Below are 18130 nucleotides of genomic sequence, written 5' to 3' on the forward strand. Positions count from 1 at the left end.
CATTGAAGCGCCGAGCCTCACTACGCCTCGCCTCATTTGAAGTAGGACGTTGTACCGGCTCAATGCTAAAAAGAGGCTACTCTTACAAACTCTTTTTTATGTCATGTCCTACCCAACTCTAGGCACGCCGCGCCGCGCCGTGCCAAAACTTCACTTTGCTTTTTTAGAGCTGTCTGCTTGGCCGGCTTTTTCCTTAATTTTGGGTTTGGGCTCCGTCCTCCGAGTCGCTAACAATATTATAATCGCACAGACATTGTTTATTATTTAATAGCAAATAATAACAATAATATATATAAAAGTGATCAACGGCAGTTTTATTTCAAATCAAATCCACGTACCCTCCTAATATCTATGCCGCGCCGGTACAAACCAAAACTGTCAGTTTTAAACTTGCATATCGTAGTTCGTCGCACTTTTAATACGGGTATTTGTTTACAATTGCTAAAATAAAGTTCACCCGAATTGCAAACTTGCAACTTGAGTGTGAATTTTTACTCGAAAACTCGAGTGCGGTAGTAAAATTGTTAAGAGTGACTCGAGTTACAAAATCCCATTGGAGTCGCATCACTATGACAATTGTCATTTTTTCTTTTTTATTACTCGTCCAGAGAACAGGCTATAGTCTTTCGACCACACTGCTTAGTATTACGTACATTTTTACTTTGACCAGAGTAGTATATAGATAGAGATAAGTACATTTGCCTGTACAACACATATACCACCTAATCGTAAGTTTTATATAGATTTATCAGGGAAATAAAAAATCTGCTTTGTTAACCCCGCTATGTTTTGATAATATAACCAGGCATTCTATTTTCTTGGTCAGGCGATACAGTAGAAAATTACGCATCGTACAATCACTCACATAAGTAGCTAAGAAAATTCAATATTTATTTCAAATCTCCTATGTTGCACAAGAACAAAGTTCCTAAATTGAATTTACTTTACTTCTCATAAAGAAAATGATTTATTTACCAAATCATATTACTTATCTTTTTTAGTATTTCCAAATGATTCTACAACTTATAGAGGATTTGAAGTATGGAATTTGCTCAGCTACTTTTGTGGCTGACTATAGCTTAGTTTATATAGTTTTCGCTCTGCAACCTGCATTAGTTAGTCGCTACGTTTTTCTTCGCAGTGCCTGCGTGAAGGTTCATTTTCTGGTTGAAAAATCTAGAATTTTCAGAAAGGATAGGAGATAGTCAGGTAAAGGTGCAAATAAAATTAACTCGTATGTTAATATGAATAAATTTTATTACTACAATAAAAGGATATAGACTGAAACTCGCTCGCATATAACAAAACATTCAACAATATACTTTGGAACCAAACAGGTAAACACTTTGGGTGCCGACTTATTATGCCCTAACTTATAAAATATCTTAGACCAGTGTTTCTCAAACTACTAGGGTTACTTCCACGTGAATATGTCCGCAGCGTTGCGAACACGTTGCACTGTTTGATCAATTTGAATGTTTTGTTTTAAATAAAACATGACTGCGACATTTTAAAAAATAACAATTGTACATTATCTACGCTGACTAATCACCCCCCGCTCGAATGATTTACCGAGAGCCAAGGGGGCCCCTTAAAATAATACAGATCTTCCAGCACCATTATTTTCACGGACCCTACATATTAATTTCATTAAATTCAACATTCCGATTGTTTTATTATGTATTTTAAAAAAATCCGACAGCACACACGTATCGGATTATATGTATGAAATTTGCGCATAGTGGCCCCTTCACAATTCGCCTTAACACTAATTCTCAAATATAAAATAAGGCTCTTTTCACGACAAGGCAAAACATATGTCATTATTTTCATAAGACAATCGGTACGTGGTGGTCACAATCGATACGGTAAAGCCCGTAAAGCTCATCAATAAAGTTTAGGAGCCGCGGCGAGCGGCGCATCGAGAAAACGTAACAATCAATTAAACTTTACACAAAAACCAACAATTACTTGTATTTATAAGCTAAGTGATTATAAAAAGTTTAGAAAAAGAAAATAAAACAAAAATGCAACAATAAAAAATTTAACTTGACAATTTTCCACATTGGAATGCCATAATATTGACCTTGTTGTTAAAAAGATCTATACAATATATATGTTATATATAAATCACTAATATTACATATATAATATCTACAGCCTAGCATTCTATATACTAAATACATTTGGTCTTTGGATGAGCATGTCACAATATGGCTTGTGTGATCTTTTGTAACTTTAAACAATATAAGTGCACTTTTATAATTTAGTAGGTACTGAACGTTTCTTTTTTTTTTTAATCTTACACTAGACTAGACCTCCGACGCGCTCCCTTCAACACCCGACCTTATCATAGGACAGTATAAAATCACAGAAACCATCTAATAAATCCATCACATAAATAAATTAATAAAAAAACAAACAAATTTTTGAGAAACACTGTTCTGATAAGAGTAAACTATAAGAATACATGATTACTTTGTAACATAAAAAACATTTTAAACGTTCATTAATAGACTAACGATCATCGCGTCGATGTAACGCCCCATTATAAGTCAGTGACATGCGCATTGGTGACGCGTTTATGGGAGCGTTACGCGCGCTTTTATCGCTTGACGAGATGACCGTATTACAGTTGATTTACACAATGCGAACTAGCGTGCAAGTTGATATTTTAACGCCTCTCCGCCACAAGACAGTGTTTCCAAAGTACTTGAAAACCGCGCTTGTACTCAGTCGAGTCAGCAGGTCGCACCGTGTAACCAACCCCAAGTCTTACACATCCAAACATTAATTTTTAAATTCATGAACATTCTCGTTCGAACCGTCTCAGGTACCTAGCGGGGACATGTATTACATCTAAACAGCATTTTTTTATTTTATATTTTTTTGTATTTTTTTTTTATGATCGTTTACTACAATGATTAAAATGACGTCGATGATTAATGTAAATGATTTTAACACACAAATGTATCACAAAGAAACGAGTCACACTCGAATTAAATTCTCCATACCAAATAGATTATGAAACGGTCATAATTTTTGACACAGTTTATAATTATTGTGAACTACAAAAACATAGTGCCCGTGATATTAATACCACTTAATATATAAAATATATATTCGTATATATATAAACGTGTCGTAGTTGTGTCTGTACATTGAATATTATACAATGGCCCCATTTAAGACAAGAAATATTTGATATTTCCATCTTAGTTTGCACAGAGTGCATTTATGAAGCTTATTGATGAAAATACAGCCGTTGTGTATTTTTTTATGCTGGTACGGCTAAAGCATTACACTGCACACGATGGTAAGTACAGTGTAGGCCAAATAAAATTACAATATCTAGTATTATGCTGGCCTGTCTTGATGTATACTAACAAACCTTGCGATGCGTCTTGCCGGAACGAACCACTATGGTGTGGTTTTGATCCAGTGTCGCCATCTAGTGGGACACAAACACCGACTACCCTCCTACCAGCAAATACCCGACTTGCACATTGTGGATAATTCATTATAAAAGTACCATATGAGGTACTGATTTTAATTGAGTTGATTACGTCATAATAGCAAAGTTTACTGATGTTCTCTAATTATTTTGGTGTTTTGTCTCTTTTACTCTTAAATAGTTTATTGTGAGTAAAGTGAGAGAACAATTATTGAAACAACTAGTATTGATCTCCAGACCATTTTCATAGTACCTACTGATTAAGTTGTTTGTATAAAGAAAAAAATACAAGACACGGCTGTTTTAGCGCCAGTTTGTGATTATAAAAATAAAAGTACCCACACAAGCGACACCGCGCGTACAAACTAGTATTAAATAAAAATTGCACACATACTCGCACTTACGAACATAAATGTGTAATCACCTTACAAAATGCAATGCAGTCTATGCATGTGGTGTCTTAGTTATTTTTTTTATATTTTTATAAATATAGACAATTAAGGCGACTCGTTACAATCTAACTTTAAAGTAATGAGGTTTAATAAATTACATGACTTTATGTTTGGCATTCGTTTACTTTATGTGATGTATCCAACTAGGGTTGCCAGGCGGCGGATAAATTTAAAGAAACATTTTTCGAATAACTTTTTTTGACTTTATTAAAATGCCGACTACCAAGTGACCAGCCTTGTCACCAAACAAATCAACTAAAATGGGTTAAATTCCGCCGTTTCAGTATAAGAACCCGGCCACCCTACACCCAACGCTGAGACAGCGCGAGTCCGTCAGCCGTCATATTACAACAGGATATTCATAGCTATATATATTCTTTTAAACATCTAATAATTATGCCATGTTATTCGTGATTCAAATTAAGCTATCTATCACCTTTTCTTTCTAGATCTAACAAAGCAGATTGTAGCAGCCTACACGACGTACTATCTAATATAAGTATACATATAGTTTTCTCTGTACCAATATAAATAACTCTATAACTACGTTATAAAAACTACAATTAAAAGTGTACAATATTCTTTATGCGTACCATGTAAAAGTATCTATGTATAAATATTATATCTGATTATGAAGTAAATAATTTTTGGAATATGTTTTAAGGCTAGAACGTGTAGGTTATACCTTGGAAGCGTCGCACTCGGTCGCCGAGGAGATGTGGTCGTCCAGCTTGGAGGTGTTGGCGGCGACCTCGGCGAGGGTGGCAAGGGCCAGGAGGTCGACGTGCGGCGCCTGCGTCGCGATCTTCATCTCGGGGCTGATCTTGTCCACGCTAGAGACCATGCTGTTGATCTCGAGCCGCGTGATGCTGATCTTCCTGGGCTTGCGCTTCTGGCTGCCGCTGACGGTGTCGCGCCAGCTGTCGGCCGGCTCGCGCCGTTCCTCCATCAGCGGCCGCGGCACCGAGTTGATGATATGCGACGTCTCGTGCTTCGGCTTCAGGTTGATCGTCTTCTTCTTGCGTTTGTTTTCACGCTTCTTCTGTTGGAATTTTTCTAAACTGAGCGACGGTAAGGCTCTGATTTTAGCATCTAAGTCGAAGTCGGCAGCCTTGAATGTTTTGTTGGGATTATTGTCTTCGTGTGGTTCGGCGATGTCGAGTTTGGCCTCGCTCTCGGCCGACATGTCGTTCAATGGGCTATGTTTCGCGTCGTCGGTGATTGACTCCTCGCTGCGTGAGCTGCCAGGTTCCCAGCTACAAGTCGCGCTGTAGCTGTCGTCTGGCGTTCTGTCGGCGTAGTCCCTCTTCTGTCTCTTATTCACTATCAGTCCCCCGACGGCCATGAACTCCTGGTACCTCTTCCCCTTACACGTCCTTCCAGATCTCATCTTTTCATCATCTGACCCGTTCCTCATGTAGCCGTACTCATCATCTTTAGAATATCTCTTATCAACTATTTGGTCTATCACATCTTGGTTGGTAAACTCGTTCTGGATGCCCTGCCAGCATATCCGATTTGGCATATCTAAGTCCTCTTCAAACACCCGGGTGGTTTCCGAAAGCGCGTTCTGGAGCTCGCGTATGGAGTCCTCCCTGACAGCGCCTCTCTTCGGCATTTCTAATAAATGATGAGATCTGAATTCGTTTGGGCTTGAGATCGCATTGAACTTAAAGCTGGGCGGTGAATAGTAAGGATTTGGAGTTTGCGTTTCAGTCTTAGTGGCGAGGAGGCTGCTGAGGCCCCCCATTTGGGCTTCGTCCGCCAGCTTGCCGGGCGTGAACATGGACAGCGGTTTGGAATCGCTCTCGAACAAGTCATCTCTGGGTTTCTTGTTGAAGTCGACTTTAGTAGAATTGTTATTGGTTTTCTCTAGTTCATTGTCGTGGGTTTCGGGGCCGGGGGACTCCGTGTGTTTGTCCGTGGTGTCTCGGGGCCGCGAGGAGAGCGTGCGCAGCGGTGGCGCGGGCAACTTGTACCACTTGAAGTCAGGGTTAGCGCTGAAGAACGCGTCTTTGTACTGGAAACAAATATTAAAAACATTTTATTGCAAGTTCATAATTCTCCCTATATGGGATTAGGCTGAAGTAAAATTTGTGAATTGACGATTCACTGAGTTCATCTGTTACATTATGTTAATAATCTCCATATCAGGAAGAAATTCAACACTTGGAAACATGTATTTTCTATAACTCCCATCGATAACAACTGGTCTAGGTACCGAGCATATAGTCTGAATAAGTACTAACTATCCCACCCTCTCGTTCACTACTGGATCGCCTCTAAGCTTTAATGGACAATGGCACTAATTAATGACACCGAGTGAATTCTTATGAGTTAAAGTTGAAATATAGTCTCCGGCAGCACTAAGTATAGCCTGACCAGGAAAAGCAAAAACCGTTGCTATGTTATGGCAAAATCTATACTATTATATAAAGCTGAAGAGTTTGTTTGTTTGTTTGTTTGAGCGCGCTAATCTCAGGAACTACCAGTCCAAATTGAAAAATTCTTTTTGCATTGGATAGCCCTTTGTTCGTGGAGTGCTATAGGCTATATATCATCACGCTATACCCAATAGGAGCGGAGCAGTAACGGCTAATCTCAGGAACTACCGGTCCAAACTGAAAAATTCTTTTTGCGTTGGATAGCCCTTTATTCGTGGAGTGCTATAGAGTATATATCATCACGCTATACCCAATAGGAGCGGAGCAGTAATGGCTAATCTCAGGAACTACCGGTCCAAACTGAAAAATTCTTTTTGCGTTGGATAGCCCTTTGTTCGTGGAGTGCTATAGGCTATATATCATCACGCTATACCCAATAGGAGCGGAGCAGTAATGGCTAATCTCAGGAACTACCAGCTTGAACTGAAAAATTCTTTTTGTGTTGGATAGCCCTTTATTTGTGGAGTGCTATAGGCTATATATCATCACGCTATAACCAACAGGAGCGGAGCAGTAATGAAACATGTTGCAAAAACGGGGACAATTTATTAGTTTTGAGAGCTTCCGTTGCGTGCGCTGAGTAAACGGTTAAAGTTATGCAACAATGATGTACGACGGGATTGTTCCTCTTAAAAAGTTCTAAAAAATATATTATAAAACAAAGTCCCCCGCTGCATCTGTCTGCCTGAACGTGTTAAACTCAAAAATTACCCTACGTATTAAGATGAAATTTGGTATGGAGACAGTTTGAGACCCCGGGAAGAACAAAGGCTACCTGGAAACTACTACTTTTATAACGGAAAACTTTAGCCTGAAAAACTTTATAACGTGGGCGGAGCCGCGGGCAAAAGCTAGTATGAAATAATTTTGAACGTTAACTTTAAAACCAAAAAGCAAAAATAGCTGCCACAAAGCGTGTATTAATTTCCTGTTAAGGCTATATTTGTTAATCGGCAACGGAATTATTAAATAAATATATAGGGATGAGACATATGCGACGTTATGCGACGTTGACTAACGAGGTGATAAAATTAACATTTTAAATAGTTTTTTTTTGTCGAATTTCAATATTGGAATGTTCCGCACCTGTTTAGCAAGACCTGTGTAACAAGCTTTCTCCTCTTTGTCCAAGTTGGCCCACCACTCGCCGAGAATCTTCGTTATGGATCTGTAATCATTAAAGAATATGTAAAACCGAATAAACTCACATTTGGTCTAAATTTAGAATTCAGATTGCTTATATTGTTTCGTAGATATAACTACATATTTTCTATACATTATATTTACATGTATCATTAGATAAAAGTTATATATTTCCGTCGTTTTCGATAAGCGAGTAATCGCTTTTACCAATCCATCGCGAAATCGAACCAATCCGAGTAAAGATTTTATGACATGCTTACAAATGACTCATTTTGATTGGTTTATTCTCGGGATCGGATCGACGATTAAGATAAGGATCATTTATTGAAAATGGCTCTTACTAAATTATAATAACAGTAAGGTACATTTACTGGTGGTAGGTCTCTCATATGTGGGAGTTTGTATTGGTAGGTACCACCACAATGTATATTTCGGCCGCCAAGTAGCAGTGTAGTACTGTGTTCCGGTTTGAAGGACATTGTAGCTAGTGTAACTACTGGACATAATGAAACTTAACATCCCATGTCTAGTGATGGCGAGCGCAGTGGAATACCAAACAATACTTTGTAATTTAAGGTGTTGGATGGTGTTTCTACTGTTTATTGATCGTATCTCTTACCATCATGCGAACGGCAACCTCGTCCCGTCATTCAAAATAATAAAAAAAAATCTTTACTTATACACCTGAAGACACAAGGCGTTTAGTCGAAAACATAATTCGTGTCCTTCAGGTTTATCGGCCGCTACGATGAATGAACCATCGATAATTAGATATCTAGTTTACAAGATAACATCGATTTAGTCAAAAGTCAAAAGTCTGAGTCAAAACATAAAAAACTAACAGACTTGTTTTTTGCCTATATTATTGTTGGTTTATTTGTTTATATTAAATACTTGAGAACTGGTTTCTTCAATCACGAATATGTGATTTGTATTTACAAAATATAATGAAATAAAATATGAATGCATCAATAGAATTATATTTATATGTGTGAAAGAAATACAGTTTTACGTAGTTAAAAAAAAGGAAAAAACATCAGTATCTTTCGTACTTTCGTTGTTTTGAGAATTTTCTTTAGCAATTCCAAAATAAAATCTACACTTACAGCTAAATTTAAAATAATTATACACTTATCTGTTATCGGTGTGGATTGTGGACTAGATTACGATCGAGGAATGAATCAATAAGTCATTGAATAATCGTAATAAACATAAAACATAATCAAGCAAGAAACAAATGTTGCAAAAGGAAATAGACCGTTTTTAATATTTACCTATTTTCGAGGTTAGGATATTTATCGCGCACGACACTCCGGTGCCGCTTGCAGAATATAAGGAAGGCGTTCATGGGCCGCCGCGCGTGATGCGCCGGCTCGATATCGCCGTCCTGCTCTTGCATTGTGCACTATCTGTAAAGGAGAAAGAGACAACATTATATTTGGGGAAAGACAAATTTATTGATAATAATTTGGTTTCCAACAGATAGAGGTATATAAGTGTGGGATTATGTTCCAATTCGATACCCTACTTGGGTGTTTCCGAATTGACAAACTCATGAATTTCTCATGCACGTGATGGGCATCGAACGCAGAACCACACGATTCCTAACCTACATCACTATCTTATCACGGTACGGAAATATCTCCAGACAACAATGTATGCAAAATGCATCCCTCAAATTCAGGTGTTATCTATTTATTATGAATACAATGTCTCATCGCAATAACAAATCTTTTAGACTGTAAACATCGATCGTCGACCCTTGTTATCAGCCGTTATCAGTACAAGGAACGCTGGCTGCACTTGGCAAAGAAACCGGTTATCGGAGATAAACACGTGACATGGCATGATGTTGATGTAGGTGGTTACAAAGGCTTTGGACCAGCCCTGGCACATGAAATCGATAGTTTGTGTATAACCTGTATTACAAGCGTAGGAAATTATGAACATGACCTTGTTAGGGTTGTCAAATGCGCGCAATATTAATGAAAGTATTTATAATTAATTTCGTTACGGTGTGGTAGCCTGTTCATATTTTAAATTCCCTTGGTCTCACTACCAAAATGTCTCACATAGAAATTCTTATGCAGAGTCTGACAGTCGGATCTAGCCTGAGAGTAATTCTAATGTAAAGGAAAAAGAAGAACCGTTTTACATATTTTGTCTAATTAGGTTTTGTCTGCAGCTCAGCCCGCAAGGAAAAGGTTTTCCCCGGATAAAAAGTAATCAAAAAATTCAAAATCGGTTTAGTTGATATTGAGAGCAACGCGTTTAAACAAACAAACTCTTCAGATTTACATAATAGTAAGTATAGATATAGACGTCTACCCTCGGAATTACCTTCCAGTCACAAATCCAGGCAGCCTTTATCACGCCTCGTTTATTTTAATATAATAAAGTAGTTTTATTATACCATAATTGAATAATATTGAGTTGAATATAGCTGGCGCAAAAATTAAAACATTGTTTTTTAAAAGAGAGAATCAACGCTACAGCATTGTAAACAATTTAATTATGAAATGTGGTTACACAGTTATGATAAGTTATTTCCAGTTCATAAATTATTTATATCAATTGAATTATGTGAGCTTATTATGTTATTTATGGTGAGTTATTTTTAGCCTAAGAAGTCTATTATCCCAAGTCATAAGAATAAGTTATAAATGAAATTTCTAATCCACTGGAATAGATAACATCACATGGCACAATCAGATAAGAAATGCACGATCCATACTGCGACGTCACCGCTTATACATTGCAAGAGTACGAGCGAGATAGCGAGATTACTTCCGCCAATATTTAATATGTTGCAGTCTAATTTTTCATTCGACTTCGATCCGAATATAATTGAATATTTATCATGTAAGTATGTTATTCTCTTAATTTAATTAAAAATCAGTCCCAAAAAGTGATAAAGCAATCTGATGCTTTACTCTTTAGGTTTAGAGTTCAAAATAAAAACAATCGAACTATACAATGGTATCGAAAACACGACTAGCAAACTATTATCATGAATGTTTATTATTACCACGATAACGTAACAAACCGGCGTGATATTCGTTATTTTTATACAATGGAATACGTATACACTTCACATTTATTATGTATTGATAAAATTGAAAAGTGCTGTAATTATTTTTTGTAATTTTGTCGTGGTTGTGGTTATGGTTAGGAATTGTAGAGCTAAATATGATAGCTGATATTGATATGGGAATATATAAGGCTAAAATAGACTATGTAACAGGATGGCAAAAATTGATTAAATAAATATTTTTCTTTCTTTTTTTAAATGCGTCTGTGACGTAGGTGATAACGGTACGATTGCAGTGCTGAGGTCGTGGGTTCGATCCCCGGGTCGAGCAGTAATACTGGGTTTTTAATTATGTATCAGCATATGTGCCTGATATGGCGATAGGCGCCCCTATCACGTTATGGGACGGAACACACATGGCGGAAAGAAAGTGCACTAATTACGCCTCTGCCTACCCTTTCAGGTAAAAAGACGTGAGTGTGTGTATAAAATAACAGACATTTCTTACATAACATTGCAATTGCCGCCACATAAGTGATCTTACCTAAAAAATAAAGAAAAACCACACACATAACCTAATCAAAGACTCTCCCCTCACACCGCCATTACAACTCCAGTAAGTCATGATCAGCAGTGGTACGCTTTTTATGACACCGAGCGGTGAAGCCCGAGTCTCAAGGAACACTAACTTGTACATAACCTTATCAGTATAAAAACGTTTAAAAAGTTTGTTTTTATGATGTAGGAGGAAACGAGAAGACAGTTCACCGATGTTACGTGACCACAGCCGCCCATGAACAACTGCAATACCAGAGGGGTTAGAGATGCGTTGCCTTTTAGGTGGAAAGGTCTTTTTCTGAAGGTCGCCTGTTCGTACCAGTACGTAGATTCTGCCATAAATATGTTATAAAGTATCCTAAAACCCCAAAATCATGCGTATGAAAGTCCAACCTAAAGGCCTACAGAAACATTATTATGAACAGTTATTTGTCAAAACTCGGCGAATGAAACACAAAGCTATGGTCTAAAATACTGATAACGCTTGGTATGTGTGTTAATTAGGTTTAAACGTGTAGAAGTGTGTATTTGGCGACGATCATGCTAGCATTTATCTATCGAGCAATGCGTTGGGAAAAATTAGGAAATAAAACACGATAATGGAAAAACAATAAGACTATTGAAATAAAACTATTTACGGGTTTTATCGTAGTTTTTTGTGTTATATTTTTTTCCGAAGTTTCTAATGCTTTACAGACTTCATTAGTTCCCCCCATGACGATGAGTGTATGGTTTTACATTGTGGTTATGTCTGTATAAGTTAAAATCGCATTTAGCAATCAGTCGTGTAGTCTTGATTCTTCACTAAGATAGTCTTCTGCAAAACTGCTATAGACCAAAGTCTACAGAGTAGCTCTCCTACAAGAAAAAATCTTTCAGACACAAATTTGACAACCCTCACTCATTCTTACAATTATAAAACTATTATCGGTCTGAACGCGATAAAGTCAAACTTCTGGATTTCCATTAAATATGATATTATGTAGATAGAGGCCCTGGAACTTGGCTACTTTTACTAACATATATAGGAGAACAATTTTTATCCAGCCAAACCTCTCACACAGTCGAAGTTGCAAGTAAAAGCAAGTAGCTATATTCGAGTCGTAGGTTAGATAAGCCGGGATAATTTTTAGGAGAATAAGGGAAGAAATGACAAAGACAAAGTCATCAATTAGCCTAGCCATAGGATATGTTATGCTACTGAACTACAGAAAAGACCATAGGCCGCGCACTCCATTCATCTCTGCCTCCAAAATGCTCCATTTCAAGAACTTACTGATGAGCCAATTGTCGTACGTGATCTACCGTACTATTTCATTATGTTAATTGTCAACGTCATACACTTTCTGTATCAACATTCCGTGTGTGAGGTCGCTTTAAATTCCGCTGAGAACCGGTTACCAAGCGTCATGTGTTTGATGCAGGTATGCCATTGAAATTGTTGCTAAGACTGGTAGGTAAAGATGTATTATTTGTAGACGTGGCCCGGCTCGACCGGGGCAGTACCGTCAGAATGATGAATAGCTAAATTACCTTTAAAAGGCTTGTGTAAGGAGGTAACATTTTTAAAGGTAAGTGCGGTCAATATGGTTGCTAGAGAATACATATATTCAAAGGAATTTCAATATTTTTCTTTAATTAAGTATAATATGATATTGGAATCGAATCTACTAAACGAATACAATACAGCTAAACGGACATTATCATACTAAAATAATTCCGAAAATGGAATTATTTACATCTAAAAATAATATTACGGAATCAATTAGTACATCCATTATCATCATGAGAAGTAAGTATAAATAGTGTTGTAGATCTGGCGGTATTTATTTTCGTTTTTTACTCAACTAACAAAGCGTTAAATTTAAATACATAATTTATATCAGAATCATGTATATGCAATAAATTTATGTAATAAAGCTTATTTTTTATATCGCGACTGAATGACGAGACGAGAAAGGCCCTCGTCTGATGTCAAACGACCGTCCACAAACAATAGCAACACCATGCAGTAGTTTTAAATTACAAAACACTGCATTACACTGAGCTGTTAGTCACACTGAGACACAAGTCTAATAATGCTCAGTAATTACACTGACTACAATAGACTTCACACCAGAACGTGACAGTGCTTGGACTGATGGGCGGCAAATAAATATTACTTTATAATTTTTGTTCTATATTTTGCATATGTAAATCATTTTATAACGTGACATGACTAAACAGCGATCAAAGGTCTCATTAAATTGTCGTGTTCCCGTGCTGTGGCCTTGACCCACAGAGCCGAAGTGTGCTGAGGCTGGCGGGGGGCAACGGCCCGTGAAAGTGAAAACTGGCTCGCACCGGGACCGCGCGCCGGCCGATCGGCTGCGGTCTCGCGCGCATTTGTACGCTCGACATTGTTATTTGGGTTATTTGTCTTTTGGGACATTGATAGTGCTTTGAGTTCGTGTCTGTTCCATTTTTTTTTTAATTACATTTTTCTATGTTGGTTTTTGTTCATTAATATTACATTATGAAATATGAAAACCTTACAATTGACATAGTGTCAAGAAATTCCTGTTTTATCTTCAAAGAAATGGACACAATCTCAATCAGTGTAACGTACGACTCATGCTTATTTCTATACCATGTAAGTGAACTGCTAAGAGATAAGAAAATAATTAAAAACACCAATTTTATTAAGTACGCGTCTTGAAGGGTAGTACCTAATCCTCAAGTTTCACAGTCAAGTAAGCCGTGACTAGTTCAATGAAGCGAGACATTGTTTTTCAATACATATTTAAATCTTTTATGATGTACTTGTTGTGCCCGCGGCTTCGGCCGCGTGGAAATCAGTGTGTCGTAAAAAAATTTCCCGTGTAAATTCCGACCCACGACATTTTTTTTACACCCATGCGACCTCTTCAACAATAATTGTTATATTTCAGTCAATTAACATAAAACTGTAATGTACTAATAACCTAAATCTTCCTCAAGAGTTGCACTATCTTTTAGTAAAAACCGTACAAAAATCCGTTCATTAGATTTTGAGAAAATCGATCATATAGACAGTTTTTGGGGACTTTGTTTTATAATATGTATAGATATTCGTTCTTCATTAGCATTACATCATACAACGTAGCACAAATCTCGTAGTAAAGTAAAATTATACCAAAATTTAAACCGTAACGTTCCACGCGTTACGCGTCAAGTGACAGCCGCGTCATTGTTGTCAGGCGGCGCTTGTCAAAATCCGCGCTTTCGCCAAGGTCAAGGACGGGGGCCATCTTGCGCTGACGAGGTCGCGACTAACATCATATCGATCACTTAATCGGGCCCTGGATAGATTTCATAAAATCGAATACGCCAGTGATGTGTGTTATGGGACGAATTAGTTTGGCAACTGTACTTATCATTGCGCATCTGTCTATCTTTTGAGGAATTAGTGAGTGAATGAAGAAATTTGTTGCCTTATTTTGGCACGGCAGTGCTAATGCACTTATTGGCAGGCAAATTGGTCGACGAAGCGTCGCTCCTTCGAAGGTCGATAGAATTATGTAAGACGGTTTTACAGAATGTACAGTCAGCCAAAAAATTATTTGAATAAATTCAAAACTTCAAATTGCCTATAGGTATACCAACCAATTGTCTTTACCAACATTTTTTACTGAAATATACTCGTAATATATTTTAGATAAAGAAAAGTTTCAAATTAAATTAACTAGTACTATTGATTTTTAGGTTTTGAATTTGTTTACCTATTTTTGCTGCCAACCGTACACCAGGTAACCGCAAAACGCGACGCGGGGCGAAAATTGAATTCAGGACAGATTTTGCTCTGAAATAGATTTTCTAATTTATTTTCCAATAAGTTTTGCGTTTTAGACTTAAGGGTTTTATTGAACAACTTTGCCGTTTTTATTATTGCAGTATGCAGCTCTCATTTTATTTGCAGAAAAACGTATTTTTTTTATACACACACGCCAAAGTCACCCTTCTTCACCTGATGGTAATTGTAATGGTGTCCAATAGAATGTCGACTAACAACAGATTACTCCTCGGTAGTCGACACAGTTATGCCGACCTTTTGGAAATGTATAAACACAGGCAGATCACGGAACGCGACACACTTCCGTGGGCCACTATGGCGGGCTTAACTTGTGTACGGTGGTTTCTATCGGGGCGGATATAAAATATATCCTACCACCAGCAAGTGGGTGTGAGGATGCTCATGTAAAAACAGTCCTTTGACAACCCCATACTTGTATATATGTCTGATCAGGACTACGTATGACGGTTAGATGTTAGATAAACGGAATAAATTTAATGAATCAATAATACGTGTACGCGATAAGACGTCCACTATCACAGAAAACTCATAAAGATAGTATATTGAGTAGTGAGTAATGCATTTAAATATTTTATTATTAATTTTATCATCGCATTCGAAGATGGATTGGATGGAGTATGATATGTAATCGACTGATAAATTTTATTTTAATTGATTTTTAATTCTTTATAAATACACACACATACACACAACGCACATACACACACACACACATACACACACCACATACACGTAAACGCAACTCACATACGCGACTCGGACGCACACACGGAAACGCATAACGCTTTTATTCCCATAGATGTAAATACAGAGACAACAGTGCAATCAAAGCACCTACTTTTCGCCTTGTGACTTCCGAGTATATCGCCATAACGGGCACTAACTCCAGACCCCGGGCTGATATTGATCAGAAAAGACCAATCTACCTATATACATAAAATTAATGCATATATGTATGTTATCTATAGACTCCAAAATGGGTGGTGCGATTTTAATGAAATTTTAATCGTATCTTTGAATGAGCTCAGTGGATGATCCTGAGTAGTTTGGTAGCAAAAGGCAGTTCTCTTATTTGCTTTATGAAAATTTCGTGTCACCATCGGCATCTGCCTGGGGCCTTATTCTCTATCCCGCACGTTATTTTGACAGTGTGTAACAAGCAGGTAACACAACGCGTCATGTTTAGGACTATAGAAATTTGGCTTACAGAATACCATTCCATGCACATTTCTCGAAGACAACATGACACGGCCGCGTTACGCGTTTACACTATCATACAGAATAAGGGCCCTGTAGGTCTTAAGTGCTACCCGAGTGAAACAGGAGCTGATGATCGGTTATTACTTAAATCATTAAATAATAATTAAAATACCATACATCATTTATCCTGACATCAAATCCGTGACCTTTGTTAGGACATTTCACTGGCTATAGGTCACCGCTACATGTCTATCTGAAGCTACATTACAGAACTAGATAGACACTAGTTTTTTGAATTACTCACACATCCAAATACGATGCTGTGTCGAATGTATCACCAAGCTTATTATGTAAGAATTATTTGCGGGAATTTAGAGGTGGGAGGCGACACTAGGGTTGCCAACCATTCTTTTTATTAGCATTACACTCTACACAGATCTTGACAACTAAAAATATATTTATAATTCTTAAAGCTTTTCGCTCAGGCTTATACAGTTTGTAAACCGGCAGTTTCTTTCATCAAATTTTATTGGCGTCTCCAAAGCAGTAATAATGAAAAGCTAGTGCGTGATATGATTGACAACCCTGACGAGACGTCCCGCGCCCACACGCAAGGTGAATCGGATGTATCATCTCTATGACATACTCTATCAATGTAATACTTTGTAATTACTATGAACATTATCTAAATCTATACTGGAATTTATTTTTTCATACTAGACATATGTGGACTTGTTGTTCCAGCTTGCATGATAGCACAATTTTGGACTCGGTAGTCTGTGGCAGGACAACTGCTTATTATAATTATCAACAGGTCTAGTAGTAACAGAATCCAGAAATTCGAATTACAACGCACAGGATTACCTCGGTGGCGTAGTTGTATTCCATGTGGGTGACAACACCGTTTTGAGGTTCCTGGTTGGGAAGTGATATTGGGATTTTCTGCTCACTATCATCTCGGAGGATTTATGCCCGATACGGCAATAGACTCGCGCCCTATCACATCATGGGACGGAACATACTTAATGCGAAATGGGTGCCTTGCCTACACCTTGGCTACCCCTTCGTGGATAAAGGAGTATTGCGTGTATCATACTGCACTGCGCAATTATCATGGGACATTAGTTGAAAAATTTCATATTTCCTAGTAAGTATAATCACCATAAAATACCTGAACTTATTTAAAACTTCAAATCGCCTTTACGCGTTAAGTTTAATTGAATATTGTTTTTTCTTTGTGTGAAGTAAAGTAAAGCCCTTTTATTCTTGTGAAGAAAAAGTGTTGATAAATCCACAAAAGTGTACAGGCGATGTGGATGACTGAACGTTGGCTAAAATATTTTCATATTACGTATTAATTTGGTATAAATTCTAGTATGCAATATTACATCTCTTCCCATATAAATTTCCGATCAAATATGTGGTATGACATCACAGCTCTGTGGGAGCATTTATGATGTACGAAACTACATTCGATGTTCAATAATATTGTTAAAAATTGGTTAATAAGATCACAATTTGGCTCGCATCCAAAAACATAGATACCTTTGGACGGCAGAATTATTTCTATATTGCGTGCGGCATTGCAGCAAACTGATTAATCTCGTTCATATTGATTCTTGGCTTCAGTTCAGTGATATTATACTGGATCTGGGTAAGACTAGGTGGGTACCATGGATCAGTTTTTTTATATTGTCTTTATGGATTTACCAGAGTTTATAAATTTACAAAAGTTTTGTTTCTATTGCTTTGATTGACGAGACGAGCTTGCCGTTCGCCTGATAGTAAGCGATACGACCGCCCATAAACAGTAGGAACATCATCCAACATCTTGAATTACAAAGTCTTGTTTGGTATTCCACTGCGCTCGCCATTCTAAGACATGAGATGTTAAGTCTCATTATGTCCAGTAGTTACACTGACTACAATGTTCTTCAAACTGGAACACAACAGTAACTACACACTGCTGCTTGGCGGCAGAAATAGACATTGCGGTGGCTACCCAGGCGGACTCTC

General features: G+C 37.5%; 1 protein-coding gene across 2 annotated transcripts in view; it reads right to left on the bottom strand.

Moving 5' to 3' along the window:
- Window positions 1-1235: 1235 nt before the first annotated feature.
- LOC115451677 overlaps window positions 1236-18130 on the bottom strand; it is a 39795-nt gene continuing 22900 nt past the window's right edge. The window contains exons 1-4 of one of the 2 annotated variants that reach the window (XM_030180045.2): window positions 9775-9786; window positions 8768-8902; window positions 7437-7518; window positions 1236-5926 (exon numbers count right to left, since the gene is read on the bottom strand). In XM_030180045.2, the coding sequence (XP_030035905.2) occupies window positions 4586-5926; window positions 7437-7518; window positions 8768-8892 (1548 nt within the window). In that variant the 5' untranslated portion in view covers window positions 8893-8902; window positions 9775-9786 and the 3' untranslated portion in view covers window positions 1236-4585. Of the gene's footprint in view, window positions 5927-7436; window positions 7519-8767; window positions 8903-9774; window positions 9787-18130 lie in introns of those variants that run through there. The other variant, XM_030180044.2, reaches the window with a different exon arrangement.

Source organism: Manduca sexta, chromosome 11, assembly GCF_014839805.1.
Source record: "Manduca sexta isolate Smith_Timp_Sample1 chromosome 11, JHU_Msex_v1.0, whole genome shotgun sequence".
Classification (NCBI taxonomy): domain Eukaryota; kingdom Metazoa; phylum Arthropoda; class Insecta; order Lepidoptera; family Sphingidae; genus Manduca; species Manduca sexta.